We start from the raw sequence: 26,620 nt of genomic DNA, 5'->3' as shown, positions 1-26,620 counted from the left end.
GCCATAAAAAAGGATGAGTTTGCGTCCTTTGTAGGGACATGGATGCAGCTGGAAACCATCATTCTTAGCAAACTATCACAAGAACAGAAAACCAAACACCGCATGTTCTCACTCATAGGTGGGAACTGAACAATGAGCTCACTTGGACTCGGGAAGGGGAACATCACACAATGGGGCCTGTCATGGGGAGGGGGGAGGGGGGAGGGATTGCACTGGGGAGTTATACCTGATATAAATGATGAATTGATGGGTGCTGACGAGTTGATGGGTGCAGCACACCAACATGGCACATGTATACATATGTAACAAACCTGCACGTTATGCACATGTACCCTAGAACTTAAAGTATAATAAAAAAAATAAAATTAAATTAAAAAAAAATAAAGTATATGAGAGGATATGTGTAGGTTATATGCAAACACTAGGCCATTTTATAAAAGGGACTTAAGCATTCATGGATTTTGGTATCTGCAGGGGTTCCTAGAACCAATCCTCTGCAGATACTGAGGGATGACTGTATATGCAATGATTAAGTGGGATTTAGTACAGGTATGCAAGACTAGAATAAAATTCAAAAAATCAATTAACATAATCCATCCTATCAACAAACTAAAGAAAAAAAATCAATACACACTGACAAAGCACATCATAAAACCCATTAATGATAAAAACTTTCAGCAAGTTAGGAATAGAGATGAATTACCTAAACTTGATAGGCACTCCTTTCTTTCAATAATTTTAATGAGTTTAAGTACTCAGCAATTCGTCAATTGGGAAGCACAATACACAAGTTCAGGGCTCAGGGGATCAAGGGAAAACTTTTATAAGGTGTTCTCAGAAGAGAGATGAAATAAATATTTGATTGCTTAAAGTAGAAAGTCCATAGTTAGAGGTTAGTTGGTGGTTTCTGAATGGTTAAGCTTAAGATTTTATATTTTTATTTTTTATTTTAAGTTCAGGGGTACATGTGCAAGTTTTTTACTGAGATAAATTAATGTCACAAGAGTTTGTTATACAGATTATTTTGTCACCCAGATGTACCTACTACCTATTAACTAGCACCCATTAGTTATTCTTCCTGATTCTGTCCCTTCTCCTACTCTCCACCCTCAGGTAGGTCTCAAGTGTGTGTTGTTCCTCTCTATGTCCATGTGTTCTCATCATTTAGCTCCCACTTACAAGGGAGAACATGCAGTATTTGGTTTTCTGTTCCTGTTTTCGGTTGCTAAGGATAATGGCCTCCAGCTCCATCCATGTCCCTGCAAAGGACATAATCTCATTCTTTTTTATGGCTGCATAGTATTCCATGGTATATACATATTACATTTTCTTTATCCAGTCTGTCATTGATAGACATTTAGGTTGATTCCATGTCTTTGGTATTGTGATGTGATATGTCTGCATGTGTCTTTATAATAGAACGATTTATATTCCCTTGGGTATATACCTGGTAATGGGATTGCTGGGTTGAATGGTACTTCTGTTTTTAGCTCTTTGATGAATCACTACACTGCTTTCCACATGGTTGAGCTAATTTACATTCCCACCAGCAGTGTATAAACATTCACTTTCTTCTGCAATCTCACTAGCATCTGTTATTTTTTGACTTTTTTATGATAGCCATTCTGACTGGTGTGAGATGGTATCTCACTGTGGCTTTGATTTGCATTTCCCTAATCATAAGTGATGTTGAGCATTTTTTCATATGCTTGTTGGCTGTATGTATGTCTTCTTTTGAAAAGTGTCTGTTCATGTCCTTTGCCCACTTTTTAATAGGGTTGTTTGTTTGTTTTTTTTCTTGTAAATTTGTTTAAGTTCAACTTGATAAGAAACTTCTACAAAGTAAACAAAAACTATCACCAACATTATACTTAAAAGTGAAAGACTAAATGCTTTCCCCCTAACATCAGGACTAATGTAAGGATTTCCATCTTCTCCACTCTTTTGACATAGTACTAGAAGTTCTAACCACTGCAATAAGGCAATAAAAGGAAATAAAAGGCATACAGTTTGGAAAATAATTTTTAAAAATTCCCTATTTGAAATGTCATGATTGTCTACATAGAAATATCCTCCTAAACTACAGAAATTCCTCGAACTAACAAGTGAGTTCATCAGGGCTGCAAGATACAAGATCAACACACAAAAACAATCTTGAGACCTTCATTTCTGGCATGAGAGTATGAGGAACTCTGAAGACCCTTTCTCTAATAAAACAAGCTCAGCTGGCAAAAATTACAACACTACAATCTTTTAAAATCTCTGGAAATTGTCTTAAATGGAATACAGCACATGAAGATATTTTTATTCACGAAAATCTACTGAAATTTGGTAAGAACACAGTCTTTGACACATGTGCCATGCTACTGTTCCCAACCTTACTACTGTCCCCTCACTACTGGCTCCAAGCTTAGCTTGATAGAAGCTCCACTTAAGGTGTGTGTAGCCAAGATGAAGCTCCTTTTCTTCTTGGAGAGAATGTCCCATCAGTACTTTGGCATCTTACTGGAAGGAGCAGAGAGCTAGCATTTAGCATTCCCTTCCACTCAAAATTGCAGAGGCCTGGCAAGTGTGGTTAAGAGGTTGGAGGTTCCCTTCCTCCTCCCAGTTTTTACTCATAGAATAGAGGCTATATCCCAGGTGCAATAGGCTAAGAATACTGGGGTCCTGATTACTCTCATTCCATCTTGCTCATAGGGTAGGTTCCACACCAGGACAGGCAAACTAAGACCAGAAGCTGCTGCCTCGCCCAGCACCCAGAACAGTGCTCAGACAGTATGCTCATGGAGAGAGGAAATTCGTAAGAGGAGAGAGCTCTGAAACTCTCCCCCCAAAACTAACTTTATTTTTAACATTGTATAAAGAAGCTCAAGCCCAAGGATGTTCTCAAACACTACAAGTTCACTTAACTAAGAACAACATAGGCCAGCTCGTTTATCAGAGAGAACAAGAGAGAGAGGGACAGGTAAGAAGAGCCCTTCTGGAGTATGAAGAATCCTAAAAGACTTACTTCTCAAACTACTCCTGCAAGAGTTTAATTAGATAAAGCATGCTGGGCAATGCATGCTTCAGGACACTGCCAAACAAACAAACAAACAAAAAACAAAAACAAAATAGAGCGTTCAGCTAGTAATTAGTAGAGCCTAGAGTGTAATACCCCCATGTGGGCTGACAGCTTAACAGAGAGACTGGGAAAAAAGTCAAAGAAAGACCAAATTACCTGCAAGTCAAAAGCTATGCACTCCAAGAAGCAACACTGAAGGGTTCACACTGCAGGGAAACATACTTTAAAAATAGCCTAACCAAGTCACAAAGCAAAGAGTTATACAGAAATAAGGAAATGATACCAGAAGGTAATTCAAACTGACAGGAACAAATGAAAATAATAGAAAATAATAAATACATACATGTTCGCCTTAATTTTCCCAGCTTCTTTAAAACATAAAATTATATAAAATAATAATTATAATGATGCATTGTTTAGTTTATAGCATATACAGATATAATATATATGTATATAATAATAGCTCAAAAAGGAAGGTGGAAGAGAAATATATAGGAGTGAAATTTTTATATCTCACTGGAATTAAATTAGTACAAATCTGAAGCACATTGATGTATGATGTATGTGAAAAGCCCTAGAACAACCACGAAGAAAATACCTCAAAAATGTATAACAAAAATGATCAAATGAATTAAAATGTTAAACTAGAACAATTAATTTAATGCAAAAGAAAGCAGTAAAGGAGGAATAGAGGGAAAAAGACATGAGCTCTAAGGAAAAATAAAACTGCATATTTAAACCAACTATACCAATAATGATTTGAAATCAGAAGAGATTAATCAACCCAATCAAAAGGTAGAGAATATCTAACTGAATACAAACGAGGAAGATCCAACTGCATGCTGCCTACAGAAGACACATTTTAGATTGAAAGATACAAGGCAGGCCTGGTGGCTCACGCCTATAATCCAATCACTTTGGGAAACCAAGGTGGGAGGATCCCTTGAGCCCAGAAGTTTGAGACCAGCTTGGACAACATAGTGAGACTCCATCTCTATTCTAAAAAAGAAAGAAGAAAAAAGAGAAGGAAGCAAATAGATTAAAAGTAAAAGAATGTAAGTAATACATCATGCAAACAGCAACCACAAGAAATTTGGAGTGACCATACTAATATGAGACAAAATGGATATTAAAAAACATTACTAGAGATATATAGGCACATTTAATGACAAAAGGGTCAACCAATAATGAACATATCACAATTATAAACATATATGCCTAAACAACAGAGCCGCCAAATACATGATGCAAAACTGGCAGAATTGAAGGGAGAAATAGACAATCCACTGACAAGCTGGAAACTTCAAGACCACTCTTTCAATAATGGATAGAACAACTACATAGAAGATCAACAACAGGGAAATAGAGGACTTCAACACAAAGTAGTAATAATGAACATCTGTAAAACACTCCATCCCCAAACAGCAGACTATACATTTTTCCAAAGTGTACATCAAACATTCTCCAAGACAGACAATATTCTAGGCCATAAAACAAGCTTCAATAAATTTGGAAGAATGGAAATCATATAAGGCATGTTCTCCATCATAATGGAGTAAAATTAGAAACTAATAACAGAGACAACTTTGGGAAATTCACAAATACGGGAACCTAAAGGAAACAGAAGAGAGGATATAATAAGGATTAGAGGTGAAAATAATAAAACAGAGAATAGGAAAATATTAGAAAAAAATCAACAAAATCAAAAGTTGGTTATTTGAAAAAATTAATAAACTTGACAAACCTTTAGTGAGACTAACCAAGAAAAAAAAGAGAAAACTCAAATTAATAAATTCAGGAAAAAAAGAGGAGACATTACTACTGACTTTATGAAAATAAAAAGAATTATAAGGGAATATTATGAACAATCATAAACTGTATGCCAACACAATAAATGCCTTAGGTGAAATAGACAAATTATTAGAATGATACAAACTCTCAAAACTGACTAAAAAAGAAATGAAATCTAAATAGATCTATAACAAGGGATTGAATAAGTAATGAAAAACCTTGCCACAAAGAAAAGTCCAGGATTAGATGGTTTCACTGGTGAATTCTAGCAAACATTTAAAGAATAATACAATTCTTCAAAAGCTCTTTCAAAAAGTAGAAGAGGAAGAAGCACTTCCCAACTCATTCCATGAGGCCAGTATTTCTGTGCTACCAAAGTTAGGCACATATATTAGAAGAAAAGAAAATTATAGACCAATAGCTGTTATGAATATGGATGTAAAAATCCCCACAAAATACTAGTAAACTGAACCCAGGAATGTATAAAAGGATTTATATGTATATATTAGATATATGTATATATTATAATACTTTATACATCACAATCAAGTTAGATTTATTATAGGAATGCAAGCTTGATTAACCTTTGAAAATCAACGCAATAGACCACATCAATAGAATTAAGGACAAAAACCATATGATCATCATAATAGGCACAGATACAGCATTTGGGAAATTAAATATCCCTTCATGATAAAACCAACAACAAATTAAGACTAGAAGGAAAGGTCCTAAACCTAATAAAAGACACCAATGAAAAACCCACAGCGACTATCACACTTAATGATGAAAGACTGAATGTTTCCCCCACGCCCCCTGCCAAGATCAGTAACAAGAGAAGGATGTCTGTTTTCATCTCATCTTTTCAACATTCTAGTAGAGGTTATAACCAAGGTAATTAGGTAAGCAAAAGAAAATAAAAGGCATCCGGATTGCAAAGGAAGAGATGAAATTATTTCTATTTGTAGATAACATAATCTTATATATAGAAAATCCCAAGGAATGCACTAAAAAACACTATTGGACCTAATAAATGAGTCCAGCAATGTTGCAGAATATAAGATCAATATACAAAAATCAATTACATTTATATAAAGTAGCCATGAGCAAACAAAATGAAATTAAGTAAAGCAATTCTATTTATAATAGCATCAAAACAATAAAATGCTTAAAAGAATACTTTAAAAAATGTAAAACACTCTGAAAACTACAAAACAATGCTTAAAATAAAGACCTAAGTAAATGCAACAACATCTCATGTTCAGGGACCTAAAACTTACTATTGTTAAGATAGTAATATTCCCTAACTAATCTATAGATTAAATGCAGCCTCTGTCAAAGTGTCAGCTTAATTCTTTGCAGAAATTAATAAATTGATCTTAAAATTTATATGGAAATGCAGAGGACCTAGAATAGCCAAAACAATCTTGAAAACAATCTGAAAAAGAACAAAAATAGAAGACATGCTTCCCAATTTCAAGATTTACTAAAAACTACAGTAATCAAGAATGTGGGGTACTGGTATAAGGACAGAGATACATAAACACCAATGGATTAGAACTGAGAGCCCAGAAGTAAACCTTCAACTTATTATAGTCACCTGATTTTCATCAAGGGTGCCAAGACAATTAAGTAGGGGAAAAAAGAGTCTTCAAAAAATGCTGCTAGGACAACTGGATATCTACATGCAAAAGAATGAAGCTGGATACCCATCTCACACCACATGCAAATATTAACTCAGAATAAATTTAAAAACCTAAATGTAAGAACTAAGACTATAAAACTCTTAGAAAGAAGCCTAGGCATAAATCTTTGTGACTTCGCATGCTACAACATGGATTAACCTTGAAAACATCATGCCCAAAGAAACGAGCCAGATACAAAAGGCCACATACTGTATGACTCCCCTTTTATAAAATGTCCAGAATAGGCAAATCCTTAGAGACTGAAAGTAGATTAGTGGTTGCCAGGGGCTAAGGGGAGGGGGTCATCTGGAGTAAATCTAGAGTATGGAGTTCCTTTTTGGCATAAAGAAAATGTTCTGGAATTAGTGGTGATGGTTACACAACTATGTGAATATACTCAAAACCACTGCCTGTATACTTCAAAATGGTGAATTTTATGGTATGTGAATTATATCTCTATCAAAAACAATTTTTTTAAATGTAGGAAAACACATACCAGGCAAATATTAAGCTAAATAAAGCTAATAGGTATATTAGCTAGTAGGTATATTAATATGAGAAAAAAGATTGATTATAGGGCAAAAACATCAATGATACCAAATTACCAGGTATTACCAGAGTTAATAATTTCCTTACATGGTGATAAAATATTCAATTCACAAGGAAGATATAGCAATTCTAAATATGTTTATAACTACCAACTTTCAAGATTGACAGAAATACAAGGAGACATTAACAAATTTTCCATATCAACAGGCAGCCAAAACCCCAGAAGAATATAGAACATTTGAGCCAGATTAACAAACACAACTTAATCGAGGTATATAGTACACCAAACACAACTGTAAAATGCACATTCTTTTCAAGTGCTCATGGAACATTTACCAGAATTTTCCATAAGTTGGTCCATAAAGCAAGTATCAACAGATTTCAAAGAACTGAAATAATACAAAGTTTGTTCTCTGACCAGAATGGAATTAAAATGGAAATGACAAGAGCACTGATCTATCAAAACAGAAGCTGGTCCAAGGGCTGGCACCAAGTACTGGAGACCTCCTGCTGTGGTAGGCACTAATCCTTTAGTTGCTAGATGATAATCAGTAGGTCCTGGCTGTCCTGGGAAAGGATTTGAGGTGGCCAGGGTAACTGGGTAAGTGTCAGAGAGACTAAAAAAGCCTGGGACAGTGCCTATTTATAAAATGGACTAGAAAATATTTTGAAAATTCATATGGCCATATGATTGTGAATCTGTGGAATATCAGCCCTGTTTAGTAGGCCAATTATAGCATTGGATACGTAAATTAGAAAAGAAGAAAGTCTGAAAATGAATGACCTGAGCAGCATGCAACCCTATTAGTTAAAAAAGAGCAACAGAATGAATCCAAAGAAAGTAGGAGAAACAGAATAATGATGAAAAACTAGTTAAATAAAAAATAAAGATAACAGAAAGGATCAAAGAGTCAAAAGTTGATTATTTTAGAAGAATTATAAAAGTGTCAAACTTATAGCAAGATTGATCGAGAAGAAAAGAAGGTGCAAATAAACAATATAACAAAAGAGAAGCTATAACTACAAATGCAACAGAGATTTTAAAAAGATACAAAGATAAGAACTTTACGCAAAATAAATTTGAAAACTGATGGGAAGTAGAAAAATTCCTAGAAAACCATGACTTAGGAAAGCTTAAGAAAGCTGACTTTAGTGGAAATAGCAAACTGAAAGGATTCTATAACTGATAAAAGAGATTGTATCAGTTAAAATATTAAAGGAGACACCAGGTCCAAATGGTTTTACCTGGAAATGCTGCCAGGTAAAATATTTGAGGAATGGCTAGTTCTGCAGACAACCTCTGTCAGAGGACAGAATGAAAGGAAATAGTTCCTACCTGATTTTATGAGGTTACTATAATCTTGACACTCTTGGAAAAATTACAGGCCAATCTCTTTCCTGAGTAAAATGCTAAAATCCTAAACAAAATATTAGTGAAAGAAATTCAGAAGTTTTTATTTATCCCAGGACTGCAAGATTATTTCAACACAAGAAAAACTCTAATGTAATGTACCACATTAATGGGTTAAAATAGAAAATTAATGTCATTTCATTGAATACAGAAAACATGTTTAATAAAATTCAATATTCACTCATGTTTTAAAAATTGTACTGGCAAACTCAGAATACACAGGAACCTTTTTAACCTATTAAATGATATCTACCAAAAAAACTACAGCAAATTTACTCAATGGTGAAACTTAAAATCGGGATCAGCATAAGAATATACACTATTAACATTTCTTTTCAACATGTACTGCACATCTCGTGTGTGTGTGTATTAAAGGTGGGAGGTCTTAGCAGTGTAATAATATAAGAAAAAGATAAAAATAAGGATTGTGGGGAAAAATGAAAGCTATCATTTGCATACAAATTATCAAAACTCATAAGAAAGTTTAGCAGGTTTGCTAGTTACAAATTCATTACATGAAAAACAAGTACAGTTGTATACATTAGCAACATACTGCTATAAAATTTAATTTTCTAAAAAGGTACTATTTAACATAGCAACAAAAATAAGTCAAAAAAATCTTACAATGGCATGCAAGCCTTTTATAGATTAAATTATAAAACTTCACTCAACATGAAAAAGTCTCAATATATGGAGTGATATACCATGTTTAGGGAAGACTCACCATCACAAAGATGGCAACTCTCCTCAAATTGATTTGATTTACAGATTGAATGTAATTTCCATCAAAATCCCAAAAGTTCTCTCTCTCTCTCTCTCATGTGTGTGTCTGTGTGTGTGTGTGTGTGTAACTTGGAAAGCTGATTCCAAAATTTATGGAGAAGAGCACTGGGCCAAGAATAGCCAAGACACTCCATAAGAAGGACAAGATGGAGGGACTTGCTCTACCAGGATAAAGGTACAAGAATGCCCATTGGATTATTGTTCATAATCAAAAATTAGAAACTACTCAAATGCTCAACAATAGTAAGATGGATAAATAAACTGTGGGATATTCACAAGGGGAATAAACAAACTACAACTGCTTGCAACAATAACATGGGTGGTTCACATAAACATAATGTTGGATGAGAAAAGAATATGCACAGCTGTTCAAGTACTTTACATGCTAATGTATTTAATCTTCAGAATAACATTAAGTGACTGTGTGTCTTCTAGAGAGGATGCTCCAAGAAAAAGGTGATTCAGACCTTACAGGGACGAATAGACTGGCCTCCCTAGCAAGAGGTGAACCAGACATTGCCCAGACTTGGCAAGCACTATCTAAGTTTTTTTGCATCTATGGTCTGATAAAATTTAGTCAAATATTAATGAGTGACTGTCTTGTGCACACAGAGCCCCATTTTTGGCTATGGTGAGTGGTACAGTGGAAGTGGCACAGAGTGACCATTTACTGAGTGACCATTTACATCTACTATGTGCCAGGATCAGGGCCTGATGTTGAGGATATGATGGTAAATAAGACCACACACCCACTTTCTTGTTTAAATAACAAGAACAATAAGAATTAGGATAATTAACAATTACTGAGTGTGTACTATGTGCTAGACACTCTTCTAAGCATGTCATATGCTTCAGCTCATCTAATCTTCACAACTACACTGTTATTAACTTCCTTTTACAGGTGAGGAAACAGAGAAGCCCAGAGAGGTTAAAAGAGTTGTCCAAGGTCACAGACACAGGGGGAGACAGAGCTGAGACTCAAACCTAAGCAGTCTGGATCCAGAACCTCTGAATCAGTGAATTACTCCCAATAACACTGAGTCATAGGCATTAATTCTGTTTTATAGCTGAGGGAAGTGATGCTCCAAACTAAAGTGAGCACGTATTTATTTTTCATCTTCTATTTGATAGACTATATTAGATGATTTATGTATATTATCTCTCCAACTTGAAAGACACAGTTCCCAGGACTATAAGCATTCTAGCTCTGAAGGACCCGTGTATGCAGAGAATGGCTTGCTTGTCAACTAAACAGCCCCTTGGAAAAGGCCAAGAGTGGCTGGCTGGGTAAGGGTACCTCTCAGTCTCCAGGCTCCTAGATCTCCAGTTGAGTGAGTGTGCGAGCTGGTGGAGATAAGAAAGAGAGAGAACAGGAGCCTAGTCTTTTTTGTCTCTCTTCCTCCACCCACACCCTACATCCTGTATATTATAACTATATTTAACATTCTATATGCTCCTGGATCCTCTAAGCAACTACTGCTACCCCCAATATCCCTAAGCCTGGGCCTCCTCTAGCATTAGCAGAGTGGAAACTCAGTTAGCTGGCCTTTGGGGTGTCTGAGTCCCACAGTCCACAGCTGCCTTATCTTAACCCACCTTATGGCCATTCAGGCCACAATCCCTGGGCTGGATGCACCTTGGTCCACCACTGTCGTCTGTTATCTATGGGAAATGGTATACTCCAGTTTCTTTTTAAATATGTCCAGGTTTTGTTTACTTTTCTTTTGCCCTTGATCTTTCTTAAATTTCCAAAGTGAGCACCACACCAGTGGGCTGGCCCTGAGAGACTGTCTCTCTCAAATTCCCAGAGCAGCAAGGAAGTCCATATGTGCCAGAAAGCCAACACTGGAGACAGACATGAAGTGTTTCCCAACCTAGGCAGGTACAGACTCAGAAAAGGCCTGAGAAAGGAGAGGAGCAATACTGACCAGTGACATGGCACTGTTGTGTACGCAGCACCTGTCCCCTGAGAGATGATGCCAGGAGCCATCACCTTATTTCACCCAGGCACTATCAGTCAGACAAGACCAACTCCCAGACACTTCACAGAAGTCACCAAAATGAAACATACTAGGCTATCACTGAACAGTCCTGAACTAGAAATCTTAAATTCTAAACAAGAAGCATTCCAAACAGCTCTGCCTAAGAAATGAAAAGTTCCTAAAGATCCCTCTGATTAAGATGGTCTTAACCTAATCCTCCTTCTCTGTCTTCATCTCTTTCTTTCCGGTTGTCTTCTCTCTCATTCTTTCCTCACCTTTTTGACACTAGCCTCTATTTCATCCAGTTGTTCATCTACTCCAACTTTCAGGTTGAGGTGGGAGTGTATGTTAAGGGGAGGTGCATCCTTTGCTCTTCTACACCCACTCTACCACCACCACCTTGAAACCCACGGAAGTAAACTCCACTTACAGCCCCTTCTCCGATGCAGCCTGCTGCTGCCGCTGCTGTGTGGAATCCAGATCTTCTGCAACCTGGTTTGGGTGAGCTCTCCCATCTCCGGAGACATCTTAGGAGTCGCAGCTAATGACATCACTGCCCACAAGGTACCCGGCCTCACTTCCTATCTTACTAGCTGTCTTTTCTCTCACTGTGGTCACAGCAGCAGGTGGACAGGGCTGGGACAGGGGGTGCACTGGGTTTCTAAGCCCTCTCAAAGTCTGTCTTCAGTCCCCTGTCCTCTTTCCTCTGGTCCTAGCCTGCCTCTGCTCCTGTATGTACCAGGGGTATTGGGTGCAGAGAGCAAGAGGTTGGGCAGAGGTCAGGAGAGGCCTCTGAACTCCAAGGGCTGTGTACATAGGAGGTAAGTTGGAGCCCAACAAGGAAGGCAGCCAGCAACACAGCCCAGGTCTGACCAGTCACTTCCCTCCAATGAAGACAAGACTAATAGAGTATGCAAATAAAAGACCAAAGATCATGTGCTTACAGCCTATGTGGAGTAGAGAGGCAAAGGTGATGGAGGTAGGTCTCAGCGGCTTTCCCAGCTTTGAAATTAAAAAATGGGCCTAAGTAGAATGTCAAGCTCCAACCCAGAAATCAAGATTTACATCAGAAATGCAAGGTTCCCAAGGACAAAAACACAACCACAAAGTCCCTACTGGGGAATGCAGTGTTTTGAGCTGGCAATTAGAGGCCCAAACTGGACATGGAAGGTCCATTACTTCTCTGCTTCCCCGACCCAAAATGGCCTTGCATCCCTTGTCTTCTCTGGATTCTGCTGCCTTCCTTGCCACAGGGCCTCTCCCACCTGAAATGTGCTGCCTGGGGCACTTTTGAAGAGATGGGCACTATCTGATCATCTTTCTACTCTCTCCAGCCAAGGGCTAAATAAATAGGAGTAAACTGACACCTTTGGAAGAGTGCAGCCATTGCCTGGGGCTGGAGGTGGGGGAATGGTAAGCTCTGCCCACACGGCTGTCAGCCACGTCAGATTCCCTAAGGAGAATGACAATGGCATCATGAACTGATAGAAAATTTCACTAAAGTTCCTCATGCCAAGCCATTAGGATGGAGATTTAAGAGGGTGGAGGCTGCAGCAGGGAGCAAAGAGCAATGGCCTCAAAGTAGGACAAGTCCATAGGCCAGAGCCATCCAGCCCAGATGAGTCACCCTCACCTGCCCCCTCTCCCTCCCCTGACCCGTTGTTTTGAGGCTTTTATGTGTAGAACTCATAGAACTGCACAGCTTGCCTGGAAGATGCGCAAGTGTGCTCTTACTTCACTCTTCTGCAACCTTCACACCCCCAGTGAACCTCCAATGATTGGCTACGAGGAAGCTCAACTTTCTTCCACTGAGCTGGGCTACACAAGGACAATCTCTTGGGGACAGAAATTTCCAATCCCTGCCCTCAAATGCTCTCAGTTCCAGTTTGCCTTTTAAGAAGTTCCCTAAAATACATTTGCAAGCCTTAGTCTACACAAGGGTCAGATTTCCTCCAGTTGTTGTGTATAAATCATACCAAATTTTTAATACATTCCAGAGCCCACCTATCTAAATGAATCAACTGAGACAGCAGATTATGATGGTTAAGAGCAATAGGCTCTAGAGCCATATTTCTTGAGTGGAATCCTACCTCTGCCCCTTGTTGGCTATGAGACAATGAGCAGAAGACTAAACTTTTCAGTGCTTCAGTTTTCTTATCTGGAACATGGGAATGATAGGAGTACCTACCCTCCTTAGGATTGTTGAAGATTCAATGTGTTAAAAAATGTAAAGCAATCTGGGAAATGTTAAAAATATATTATCTAACACTGTTACTCCCTGTGGGAGTGTAAATGATAAGACACCTCTTTGACTAACCTGAAACTTCTACTGTAATGCTGACCATACAGAAAACCCTCAGTTAAGGAAACTTACAATATTATGGCAAAGGTTTAACATTTATAATACGCAAAGAGCTCCTGCAAATCAATTAGAAGGATGAATTTGGTTTTACTCTTTTGATTTTGTATAAAGACTTGTGAGATCATTTCATCTCACTCTCTCAGGTAAGAAAATTGAGGTCTAGAAATATTTTTCTAGAAATATCCTAAGGTCATGTAGCAAATCAGTGGCCAAGTCAGGAATAGAACACTAGGGACCTAATTTCTCCCAGGCCAGGGCTTTTCTTTAATTAATCAAACACACCTGATCTAAGAATGTGGTCTTACAGGTTAGCTCAGAACCTCTAGAGTCTCAGAACTAGACTTTGTAAGAGATACAACTCTTTTAATTCTAATAAATTTCCTGTTACAAATCTGTTAATATTAATAATCTTAATTGTAAACCTTTCCCTGTATGTTTTCCATTGCCCACAAAGCAACAACATATCCCTTATCTTATTCGATCCTTACAAACATCCTTGTTAGCCTTACAGGGAAACTGAAGTCTGGGGAGGGGAAGTGGCATGTTCAAGGTAATCTAGCTGGTCACATGAACGTCTCTTCTATGTTTACAATTTTGTCCCCATGACCCTGCCAACAGGCAGAAGGATAATTTTAGCAGCAGGAAATCAGATAGGAAGCTGGCAGGCTTTTGACAAAGTCTGAAAGGGTAAACCTGGGGTCCAGGCTCTAAAACCTAACTTAAAATTGCCTGGAATTAGCTATGAGATTCCTCACTGTACCAATTCTGATCCCAGAAGCAGGAGATCAAAACAAGCTTTACGGAAAGACCTCAGCTTGGTACTCAAGACTTCTCAATCAAGCTTCAGCCTACCTGTCCAGCCATGTCTTTCAGATCTCCATCCTTAAACTTCACTGGCTGACTCACTGGGCCCCAAAATACATGGTGTGTTTTCCTGTTTCTTGGCCTTTGCTCCGCCTGAAATGCCATTTTTTCTCCTTCTATTCCCAACACAATCTGACCCACTTTTCAAGGTCCGGTTTGATGTTCACTTCCTTTGGGAAGTGACCCCTGTACCCTTGGGACAGGCCTTGTCTTTGGTTCTTATATTGCCCACCTGCTCCTATCTGAGCAAGTATCCACCAGTATTTTCCTGGTCTGCTTCCCCACTAGACTGTGAACTCCTTGAGGATGGAGACTAGATCTCAGTGATCTGTAATTTGTGTTTCCAGTGTCCAATTCAGGTCTTGGCACAGAGGACAGAGGAGACACTTGCTTATTGTGTTTGTGCAGTCTACATCTCTCTGCCCCAGATGAAATGAACTTGTGGACAACTAATCCTAGTTCAACAAGGTAAATATTATAACAGAGAGCTGTGCAGGGAATTGGATGGGAGAACTAACTTGTCTGAGGTAGGAGGTGACCTCTAGAAAGGTTTCTCTCCCTTGAATGGGACAGAAACAGATAAACACAAGAATTAAGTCCTCTCTGAAAAGGGCCAATGAACTCGTGGCAGAGAAAGGGTTCAGTCAGTACCAGATTCTCATTCAAGACCAAGCTCTGACCTGTAGCTCTTGGTCTAAAATTCTAAAATAGGGCTATCTCTAGGGAAGAAAAGATTACAATGTGATTTCCCAAGGCCCCCAGATCCTGACCCTGTACCCCTCCCAAAGTATAGGGCATGTGTATGGGGGGAGAATCCTATGTAAAGGAGCATATGACAGTGCTGATGGATAATAAAGTCATGAATGGGGTCTCCCTATTGGTAGCTCTCAGACTGTTTGGGTATGAATGCATTTGTGGAGAATGAAGGTGTGAGGGGAGATCGACCACACACTTACAAGCTAGGTGCATGTATATGAGTGTCAGGCCTTCTGTGACAGGAGTCTATGATCCCCTTCCTTCTCAGCCACTGTCCTGGCCCACCATCTCTCCACTGTTTTCGACCTCATGCCTGGGCCCCAAACCTCACTGAATCCTAGTCCTGGAAGCGGCTCTCCACAGACCGCAGTCGCACAGGGAGAAGAGCAGCTGGAGGGTTTTGGGTGGGATTGCTTGTGGAGCCTAAATAAAAAAGCAAGATCACTACTTTTAGAGCGAGGAAGTCCCGAAATGTCTCCAAAGAGCTTTGGTTTCTGCCTTTCCACCCTTCTTGATCGTGACAGCCCTCTGAGGAACGTTGGCTAGAGACTTTGATTTCCATTTTACTGAGGAAGCTACTGATGCCCAGAGAAGCTAGAGAGTTTGTTCAAAGCGCCACAGCAAATCAACCCTACTTTACACATCAGTGGGGAGGTAAGAGCTATAATCTCAATCACTCAGTTCATTCAAAACCAGACCAGAACAAGTTAGACTTTCACAGGTGCTAGGGAATTGTCCTGGGGGCCAGGGTCCCACAAAGGCCAGAATGGATTTTTAAAAATATACAGATACATAAATAGGTTACATATAATCTTTTTCCCCACTTTCCCATGCCCTTTAATGCACACGTCAACCAACCATCTACGAAAAGAAAACTTTCCAGAGGGCCTGAAGAATGCATGTGGATTTGTGTAACTCCTGCCTACTTTCCCTTCTTTCTCACCTACCTTTTATTCTAGAGGTTTTTTCTTCCATCGCTAATTATCCAACACTCGGTTGTCTTGCATTTACAGACCCCTAAGGCAGGTCCAGTGGGTGACATCAAAGAGGAAGCCTGGAGGTGTTCGTTGGTTCCCTGAGAAGGCTGAGGATGTACCCTTGTTAAGTGTGGGGGGGGGGGTATGTGCTCTGTTGAAATATCAGCTGTTGTAGTTGCCAAAGAAGTTCCTGAGCCACCCGAAGCCTTTTCTCTTCAGTCCAACCATGTGTTCACCTTGCCCCAAAGGTCAGAACTAATATTAACAAGCCACTGCAGAATAGGGAAATTAAAACCAGCTATGGAGACAGGCAAGTTCTGGATTTCGCTGGGGCTGAGTTTCAGATTGGTCTTCAGTGTAAATGGGCGTAATGTCTTACTGGAAAGCAATCTGACAATATGAAGCAAGAGCAATAAAAATGTTCATTTCCTTTGTCCTAGTTGTCACGTTCATGGGAGTCAATTCTGAGTCAATAACCCCCAAAGCATGAAAAAGCTTAGGACACACAAATTTTTATTTTAATCACAGAGCTATTTTCTGATAGCAACAACTGGTAAATTTAAGTCCTCCAGGAGGAAAAGCAGTTTACTGCGTCTTTGCTGTAACCATTGAGGACGATGGTTTTAACACTTAAATTCTGGGGAAAAAATAATTATGCTGCAATTCTGGGTGAGGAACCTAAAGATGCATCGTTATGCTTTTCCCTGGACATTGGGCATATCCATTACTTCTATTTTTTGTGCTCTCAAAAACAAGCCATGAACCTGTTGATGCTCTTGCTATTTATTCTTCTTTGTTCATTCATTCACCTGACAAACATCTATTGCTTCCCAATATATACTGTGTCCAGTATTAGGGGATGGGCTAACAAGATGAACCAGACATGGTCATTGTTCTCAAGCTGGTGACAGTATAGTGGCAGCAGAAATAGAAGTCAATGATAGCTGTGTATTATAAGTACTGTGACAGAATGGACCACAGGGTGCCGTGGGGCCCCAGAGGAAAAGACTTACCTGGGGTGGTGTGTGGTTAGTAAAAACACTCAGAAAAGTAATCCTTGAGCTAATTAAGATAGGGTTTGAATCCTGGCTCTACTATTTCAGTGTAAGAGAGACTGAACTGTGAGAATGAAGTGAATTCACTCGACATCTCTAACTTAGCCTCAATGCCCCAAACAGGGCTGTCCTGAGAATTAAATGCGATAACATATACAGAAGAGCCATGGATGCATCTGGAGACAGTGCTGCTCACGAGCTTACATTTCCTGGGCCTCGATTTCACTTATCTGAGAAACAGAACCAAGAGTAAGGATGTGTCCGGCTACATCCTTCGGAATGTTAAGAGCCAAGACAAATAAAAGCTACAGGGCAGGCTTGAGACAGCCTCCTCCTCCTCCCCTCTGTCCCAATAAAGCCAAAGGCCCTCCTCCTAAGTCTTATCTCAGTGGAGCGACTCTTACTGCTCCCTCCTCCAACCATGAACCTCCCTTTGCCCCATCCAACGCGAGCACTTAGCACCAGCTACTCCTGGGGCGCAAGCGCGGCAGCCATCTGTGCACTTAGGTGGGCGGTCCGTCGCATTGAGGGCGGGGCTTTGGCTGCTGAGCAGTTCCGCTCAGGGTCGCCTAAAAAGTGGCAAAATCCCGTTTGTAAGTAACTGGACGCACCACGTGGACTTCTGAGTAGAGGAAAAACGCACTGAGACTCAGGTGTCCGAGCGGAACGCGCGGCAGCCCAACTGGAAACTCCTTTCGCCATTCATTGCCCCTCGGCTTCCGCTCTGCTTCTTTCAGCGTCCACCCAGTTCTTCCTCCCGCCAATGAGAACTGAGGAAGTTGAAGCCCCCGCCCGACGTGCGTCAGACGCTTTTGTGGTACGCACGAGAACGCCTGCGCAAACGCGCGCGGAAGGCGGGCGTGGCCAACTTCTGAACAGCGAGCTACTCGCTCGCGCCTACTTTGGCGCGGGCTGGGAGGTGTGCCAGACGGTTAAGATGTTGCGCGTGGTGAGCTGGAACATCAATGGGATTCGGAGACCCGTGCAAGGGGTGGCAAATCAGGAACCCAGCAACTGTGCCGCCGTGGCTGTGAGGCGCATTTTGGGCGAGCTGGATGCCGATATCGTCTGTCTCCAGGAAACCAAAGTGACCAGTGAGCGCTCTGGATTCCAGGATCCCTGCATACTTTTTCTTTCCCGCTAACTTTTGCCCCCTGTCCCATGTAAAATTTTACTTTCCCAGTTTCCTATTCTTAGAGTCCTGCCCTTAGACCCAGGTCTCTTCCCTCTTAAACTCCCATTTCCCACCCTAGCTAGATCCCCAGTTGCACTCCATTTCCTGTCTTCAGCAAACTAGCTCGTTCTCGAAACCCCATATCTAGTCAGATTCCCGCTCATTCTCTGGCCCCAAACTCAGTCCCCTGAATTTCCTCCTTCCATACGCTGTCCATCTCCCCGCCACCAAGTCAGACCCCCGAATTCTTCATCCTTGCCCCAAGCTCAGATCCTCTAATTCCCACCCCACCTTTGACCCCAGCTCAGTGTTTCTAATTGCCTCCTTTTCACACTTCCAGCTCAGAACCCCTTACCCCTTATCTATCCCCATCTCTCCTCCCAGCTGAAAGTCCCTAATTCCCACCTCATTTCCCACCCCAAGCTTAGATGTCCTCTTATTTCTTCACCCTCCTGTCTCCCCTCAGAATCCCCTAATTCCTTTTCCCTCCATCCCCAGTTCAGATCCCCTAATTCCCTCTCTCTTACCTCTCACCCTTAGCTCAGATTCCACTGTCCTCTCATATGTCCATCCCCACCCCCAGCTCCCTCCCATCGTCCAGACTCCCAGGCTTAGCTCTGATTCTTTCCCTCTCCCATCTAATTCTCCACCTCCACTTCATAGTTTCTAACCACCCCCGCCAGCCTTCTAATTCTGATATCAATTTCCTCTCTGACATTTCCCATCTTTCTAGGTGGTCCTCTACTCATAGATACTTCATTCCCGTCAACCCCAACTCCGGCTCTGATGTGTGCAAGGAATTAGCCTACAACTGTAATTCCAGGCCTTTGTGTTTCTCGGATGCTAGTTTTACCTCTGACTTAATCTTACATTTTTTTTTTCCCTAGGGGATGCACTGACAGAGCCCCTGGCTATCGTTGAGGGTTATAACTCCTATTTCAGCTTCAGCCGCAACCGTAGCGGCTATTCTGGTAAATGGGGCTTTCTGTGGACTTTAAATTAGTGATGGAGGCAGATGGGGAAAAGGGTTTCCAATATTTGATGAGAGGGTAATAAGAAATTTAGACATTTAGTTTACAGAGCTAAAGCTGCATAATAGTAAATTATGTGAAATATAATTTTTATGGATAGAATTATCCTGCTGGACCTCAGAAGTACAGTAGTAGTGTGGTGCTTAATTGTGTGAACTGTGGAGCCAGAAGCCCAGGGTTTGAATCGTGGCTCATTTCCTAGCTGTGCACCCTCTGGCAAGTTACATTACCTCTTGGTGCCTCAGGTTCCTCAGCTAGAAAATGAGGATAATGTTTACCTTCTAGGGCTGTTACGAGGATTAAATGAATTAATTCATGTGATAATAATAATTGCTAATACTTCTCAAGCACTCACCATGTATCAATGTAAAACACTTAGAACATTCTGTGGCTTTTTTAGATGCAGGAACTGAGACTCCAGGGTTTGAATAAGCTTCCCCAAGAACTACACTTTATGAAGATGACTTAGGTGACCTGTGTGGGGACAATTGGAGTGGGACAGGCTGTGCAACAGGCTATTGACTGCCAGGTCTGCTCAGAGTACCCTGTCTGTTCCCAGGTGTAGCCACCTTCTGTAAGGACAATGCTACCCCAGTGGCTGCTGAAGAAGGCCTGAGTGGCCTGTTTGCCACCCAGAATGGGAATGTTGGTTGCTATGGAAACATGGATGAGTTTACCCAAGAGGAACTCCGGGCTCTGGATAGTGAGGGCCGGGCCCTCCTCACACAGCATAAGATCCGGTAATAGCTCATATCTCCCTGCTACTGAGCACTGCTGGTGCTACTCTTTGAGTGTGAAGATTCTAAGGCTTGCCCTGTAAACATACATGCACCGTGGTGAAGTTCCCAAATTTGTCTTTCCTGATTTAGTCCTGGCTGGGCTGCTCAGTGTGTGACCCTGGCAAATTTTTCCACCTCTGAGGCTTGAGTTTCCATCTCTACAGTGCGGGGCTGGCCTGGTGATCCAGCTCTTATTACCATAGAAATCTCAAAAGCAACTTAGTGCTGAACTCACTGCCCCAGGTTTCTCTCTTTCTGGGTGTTCTCTTTGAATAGCAGCGCCATTACCTGGTGGTCATCCTTAGATGTCCCTCTCCCTGCCTTACCAGTAGTCAGTCCCCAAGTCCTTCATGTCAGCTCATTTGTGTCTCTTTAACCCCTTTCTTTTCCATCCCAGACAGTCACCAAATGGAAGCCATGTGGTATGGGGAAGGGACAGAAGGGGAGGTTTGAAACTGACCCCTTTTGAAGGTTTCTCCTTTCTCCAGCACATGGGAAGGGAAGGAGAGGATCTTGACCCTAATCAACGTGTACTGCCCCCATGCGGACCCTGGGAGGCCTGAGCGGCTAGTCTTTAAGATGCGCTTCTATCGTTTGCTGCAAATCCGAGCAGAAGCCCTCCTGGCGGCAGGCAGGTACTGCAAGCCTAGGCAGCAAGGCTTCCTTGAGTCGGTCCTGGGTGCCCAGCCCTGTGTTAAGCTCCATTGAAAGGGATATCGACCCTTTCCAAAGAACTCAGAGACAAAGGGATATTGTTTCTACCCCACAGAATAGTTTTAAGGGTGAAATGAGATGAGAATGGTAAAGTTCCTGGAAGCAAAGGAAAGTCTTGTTCCAGGGAAGGACAGGAAAGTGAGGGTGGGTTAGAGCAATCAAGGGGAGGTGGTATTTGAGCTCACCTCCCCTTGATTGAAGGATAAGAAAAATGCCCATTAGGTACTGATCAGTGAGGCAGTCATGTCAAACATGGAACACTGTCACCTTTGGAGATCAGAATTGGGTTGGTCAGATATGAAAGGCAGCAAGATTGTGGTAAGATTGGAGAGGTAGGCTGCTATGAGTTGCTGTTGGCTAGGAAGCCTCAATATGGGAGGTGGCCTGTCTGAGCTCATGGGCCCAGGAAAAAGTATACGGGCCAGGACTGCTGCACCCCTTTCTAACAATCCCATATTGTGTTTTTCAGCCATGTGATCATTCTGGGTGACCTGAATACAGCCCATCGCCCCATTGACCACTGGGACGCAGTCAACCTGGTAAGGCTACCTCTAGGTGCCTGGCCCCACTTGACTGATTCTGTTTGTACAGCCAACCAATGCTGAGTTTTTGGCCCAGGGACAGCTTCCTTTATGGGAAAGTGGAGCTTGGTTTGCAATACTATTCTTATAGTACTGAGGATTGGTCGTTCATTCAATAGACAATACTGACTCTGCCACATACTGAGGACTCAGGAGTCAGATCCAACTCTTGGCTCCTAGGAGCTGTCCAGCATGGTGGTGGGCTACAGACACATGGCTGGCCAATTATAGGATGGTATTCTCAGAGCAGAGACACAGATGGCATCCCAGAAAGCTACGGAAGCTCAGAGATGGGAGTCCTAGGTGAGCTCAGACATCAGGACAGGCAGCTGAAAATGGCTGAATCTTAACAGACAAGTAGAACAGCTTTGAAGTAGTGAAGCATTTTAGCATGGACAAAGGTTTCAAGGTGAGAATTTGCATTGTGTGCTTGGGGAACCACAAGTCCCTTTCTTCTCAGTGACACGGGAAGGGAGGTGAGTGGCAGAAGGTGGGGCTGGAGAGTTGTTGGGAGTCAGATGTTTTCAAGGACTGTGAATTCCACATTGCCTTGGTCATTTCCTTAATACACTGTGTTTCTTGTTTATGAACTTTCAGTACCTCCTGGTTACCTCTGTGATACAGAGAAAACATGGAGACCTAGCATTCAAGGCTGTCCATGGACTGTGACCTGTCTCTATTTCCACCTTCAGTGTCCCTACACATTGTGTCCTCTTTAGACAGGTTGTCTCCTGTCGGCCTGTTGTAAAAGTTATTCTCATTCTGGCTTTTCTCACTGTGCCCTGAATTGGTGGACATGACCCCGTCTCTGTCTTTTTGTTATATGAGCCTCTTATCTCTAAGTCCCCCTAGGCCCATGGTTTTCAGCCCCTAACTGCATATTAGAACAAAAATATCAATATCTTAGCACTTCTGCAGACTAATGAACTCAGAACTCTCGGGTGTGGGGCCAGGGTAGTGGCACGTTCTAAAAGCCCCCAGTGTGACTTTATCGTGCAGCCAGGCTTGAGAACCACTGCCCTAGAATCTACAAGCCAGCTCTCATCTTGGCTTGCCTTATGTCTCATGATGGGGGATCAGTGATTTATGTTGGCACAATCCCACTCAGCACTGGGCTTGGCTTAGAGAAGGACCATGGGAATATTCCTTGATTAATTTGCAGAAGAGCTACATAAATGTAGATATGGCTTCCAGCTGGGAAATGAGCAGAAGTGAGAGAATGGTGGTGGTGTTGTGGTGGGGAGCGGAGAGAATGCTACAAAGTGCGAGCCTTCAGTCCCTCCCTGCCTCATTCCTCTTATGCATTCATTCAGTGTGTTGTTTCAGATTCCTGTGATAGCATCATACACCTTTATGCCTTCTCTACTTAGTTCAGAGGTAGCCTAGATCTCTCATGTATACCTCCTTCATTTTCTCCTCCAGGGAAAGAGAACTAATAGTGCCAGCTAAGATGACTTACAGTCTTTCCAAAATAGCAGAACATATCCACTTTCCACCAGGCTTGCTCTTTTACTCTTGTCGTTTCTCTGAATGGCACTGTCATCCCCTTGGTTGCTTCAACTTAAAGCCTGGGAATTGTGCTAGTATTGTCTTTCTTTCTTACTCCACTTCCCACATTCAGTTAGTCTGCAAGTACTGTTGATTCTAGCTACAAATCATCTCATAATTTCATGTTTCTGTCTCCTCTGGCACCCACCCTAGCCCAAGTGACCATCATCTTGCTTGCACTGTGACTATGGCAGCCATTTCCTGCTGGTATTCTGGTCTCAAGTCTGGTCTTTCCTCAAGTCTTTTGGGTACGCAGCACACTCCCTCCACAGGCCCAGCACAGAGACTGTTCTTAAAGTTAGGAGCACCCTCCACCTAGGTTACTCTTGCTCAGCCCGCACACCTCCCCTCCAGATCACTTCTCGAAAGGAAGTCTCCTTGGTCCCCAGGAGTAGATCAGGTTCCTACTTTGTCCCTGGCATCATGCTTGGCACATAATAGGTATTCCATGAACATTCCTTGCATTGAATGAGTGGATGGGTAGGTGGAGTGAATGGATGGACTGATGGATGATGGATTGGGGATCAGAGCCTAAGGAAGTATTCAGACCTGGATCCTTGCAGGTCCTTAGCTCAGAAGGTAGGAATGGTCATTGAGGGCTTTGACACACTAGATAAACCAAATAGTGCCAGAGGGTTTAAAGGAAGAAGCTGACAGTCTTCCTAACTCTTAACCCCAGCCCTACTTCCTAGAGGCAAACACTTTTTTAACTTCCTGTTTTCCGTCATTTTAAAAAGCAGTTCTGGGAATTGCTCTGATTAAACAAACTTTCAGATTTGCCATTGATGGACCAATGCAAGATAAATGCAAGCTCGTGCAGAGGGAAAAAGAAGCATGGTCTTTTAAATCAGTAAGGATGAAAATCAGAATCCCAGCTCTGCCAATTCTGGACTGTGTGACCTTCAGCAGTAGTCCTCTTGGGACAACCAAATTTTCTTATTTGCAAAATGCAGCAGTTAGTCCAAGTCCCTTCCAGTTCTAGGTATCTAGTTCTGTCTCTCTCTCTTCCAACCCCCTTTCCTCCTCACCTAGGAACGCTTTGAAGAGGACCCAGGGCGCAAGTGGATGGACAGCTTGCTCAGTAACTTGGGGTGCCAGTCTGCCTCTCATGTAGGGCTCTTCATTGATAGCTACCGCTGCTTCCAACCAAAGCAGGAGGGGGCCTTCACCTGCTGGTCAGCAGTGACTGGCGCCCGCCATCTCAACTATGGCTCCCGACTTGACTATGTGCTAGGGGACAGGACCCTGGTCATAGACACCTTTCAGGCCTCTTTCCTGCTGCCTGAGGTGATGGGCTCTGACCACTGCCCTGTGGGTGCAGTCTTGAGCGTGTCCTCTGTACCTGCAAAACAGTGCCCACCTCTGTGCACCCGCTTCCTCCCTGAGTTTGCAGGCACCCAGCTCAAGATCCTTCGCTTCCTAGTTCCTCTCGAACAAAGTCCTGTGTTGGAGCAGTCGGTGCTGCAGCACAACAATCAAACCCGGGTACAGACGTGCCAAAACAAAGCCCAAGTGCACTCAACCAGGCCTCGGCCTAGTCAGGCTGGCTCTGGCAGAGGCCAGAAAAACCTGAAGAGCTACTTTCAGCCCTCCCCTAACTGTCCCCAAGCCTCTCCTGACATAGAACTGCCTAGCCCACCACTGATGAGCACCCTCATGACCCCGAAGACTCCAGAAGAGGAAGCAGTGGCCAAAGTGGTGAAGGGGCGGGCCAAGGCTTCAGAAGCCAAAGATGAGAAGGAGGTACGGACCTCATTCTGGAAGTCTGTGCTGGCGGGGCCCTTGCGCACACCCCTCTGTGGGGGCCACAGGGAGCCATGTGTGATGCGTACTGTGAAGAAGCCAGGGCCCAACCTGGGCCGCCGCTTCTACATGTGTGCCAGGCCCCGGGGTCCTCCCACTGATCCCTCCTCCCGGTGCAACTTCTTCCTCTGGAGCAGGCCCAGCTGAACCAATGGAGGCCTGGAGACGTCTGGCATAGTCACCCCTGCATGTGATCTGAGGCCAGCTCCCCTTCCCTGAGCTGCCTCCTGCTTCTCCCCGAAAGTCTCCTACCCTTCTCTTCCTCTTCTAAGCCCTCTTCCTCACTGACCTTCCTACCTAGCTCCTTGTTGGTGAGCTTTTTGCGTCTTAATCCTGTGACCCAGCCTGCTACACCACTTTCCACCTTCCTGTCTGAAGTACACGGACACTGGCTGCCCCGGGAAGTTGTGTGATTTTAAATCACTTCTGTCTTTGCTGGAAAATGTATTTGTGCATAAATAAAGTCTGTGTATTTGTTTCAGGGTTGCACTTTGAGTGGACATTGTGGATGTACTCCATAAAGTTGAGTCAAAGAAGCTATCTCAATACTGGGTTTGCCAGCTGGCTGTAGCCCAATAATATAATTCCCAGGGAAAGGGGAGGAGGGAGGAGGGAATAGTGAGGAGTGAGGAGCAGTGCTCACCATAAAGGGTTCTCTGCTTAGTTGTAGGAGTTTACTGTACTGCTGCGGTTAAATCAGCAAGGGAGGTGGGCTATGTAGCCTTAAACCGGAGCTTTCCAACTAGTGTGCCCCACAGCTGCACCAGTGGGTTACAGAGTTGAAAGAAATAGGGTTCTCAGCTCTCAGCATTGCCAGGCAGGGCCTGAGATCACACAAGTCTCAGGGAAGATCACCTCCTTAGCAAGTAGTATCATTAGTGCCCCTAAGTGTGCCATGGAAATGTTTCCCGTATACTGTGACCTGGAAAGTGGAAGCATTGCTTTGAACACAGTGCTTGCTCTAGCCAAGCCTCTTCTCACCTGTGAAAATGGGACTGGTAGACTGGGCGCAGTGGCACACGCCTGTAATCCCAGCACTTTGGGAGGCTGAGGTGGGTGGATCACCTGAAGTCAGGAGTTCACAACCAGCCTAACATGGTGAAACCCTGTCTCTACTAAATACAAAAAAATTAGCTGGGTGTGGTGGCACGTGCCTATAATCCAAGCTACTTAGGAGACTGAGACAGGAGAATAGCTTGTACCTGTGAGGCGGAGGTTGCAGTGAGCTGAGATCGTGCCGTTGCACTCCAGCCTGGGCAACGAGCAAAATGACGTCTCCACAAAAAAAAAAAAAAAAAAGATCTGGACTGGTAAATCCTGTTCTGTGGGATGCCATGGGAGGGAGAGAGGATAATGGATTGAGGAAGACATCCATATCCCCTTTTGGAAAATACCTCTGGTTTTGGGGAACCACTCCTTTCTAGGGAATTTGGTTAGGGCTGACCCATCTCCTGGCTTCAGGGGCTACCCTGGGCCCAGATTTCCAGGGCCCAGATTACCAGTGAAGAGTCAATCCCTGGATTTTTATTGAAACCATTGGAGAAGAGCTATTTCAAATAAATCTGCTTAGTATCCCGGCTCTGTGCAACTCACTGTGTAGTTTTTGGGCATTTCCTTCCTCTTTCTCATTCTGTTTCCCTGTTGGTAAAATGGAATGGTGACCAACAAGTGACCTATGGTTTCCTCAGATCTGCCACTTGTATGAGGGAGT

At 42.5% G+C, this 26,620-nt stretch overlaps 2 protein-coding genes across 3 annotated transcripts in view; one reads left to right on the top strand and one right to left on the bottom strand.

Moving 5' to 3' along the window:
• Positions 1–18,011, bottom strand: part of PFKFB1 (6-phosphofructo-2-kinase/fructose-2,6-biphosphatase 1) — a 70,994-nt gene extending 52,983 nt beyond the window's left edge. Inside the window, exon 1 of the mRNA XM_023202040.1 lies at positions 17,891–18,011. Within this exon, the coding sequence (XP_023057808.1) occupies positions 17,891–17,981 (91 nt within the window). The 5' untranslated portion in view covers positions 17,982–18,011. The remainder of the gene's footprint in view (positions 1–17,890) is intronic.
• Positions 17,496–25,398, top strand: APEX2 (apurinic/apyrimidinic endodeoxyribonuclease 2). Of its 2 annotated transcripts, XM_023202039.2 has the most exons (6): positions 17,496–18,373; positions 19,341–19,424; positions 20,044–20,224; positions 20,752–20,898; positions 21,447–21,516; positions 24,139–25,398. In XM_023202039.2, the coding sequence occupies exons 1-6, from the start codon at positions 18,043–18,045 to the stop codon at positions 25,054–25,056; spliced, it is 1,731 nt and encodes a 576-aa protein (XP_023057807.1). In that variant the 5' UTR covers positions 17,496–18,042; the 3' UTR covers positions 25,057–25,398. The 2 variants fall into 2 exon arrangements, with proteins under 2 accessions (XP_023057807.1, XP_031792488.1); XM_031936628.1 differs by lacking the exon at positions 20,044–20,224 and having other exon boundaries at positions 18,167–18,373.
• Positions 25,399–26,620: the final 1,222 nt, after the last annotated feature.

This window comes from Piliocolobus tephrosceles, chromosome 12, assembly GCF_002776525.5.
Source record: "Piliocolobus tephrosceles isolate RC106 chromosome 12, ASM277652v3, whole genome shotgun sequence".
Lineage (NCBI taxonomy): Eukaryota > Metazoa > Chordata > Mammalia > Primates > Cercopithecidae > Piliocolobus > Piliocolobus tephrosceles.
This window is presented reverse-complemented; position numbering and strand designations above follow the sequence as displayed.

Coding starts and splice junctions, on each gene's coding strand:
- APEX2 (XM_023202039.2), top strand. CDS start 18,043: ATGAGAACTGAGGAAGTTGAAGCCCCCGCCCGACGTGCGTCAGACGCT. Junction 18,374..19,340: donor CCAGGAAACCAAAGTGACCA/GTGAGCGCTCTG, acceptor TTTTTTCCCTAG/GGGATGCACTGACAGAGCCC. Junction 21,517..24,138: donor ACTGGGACGCAGTCAACCTG/GTAAGGCTACCT, acceptor CTCCTCACCTAG/GAACGCTTTGAAGAGGACCC.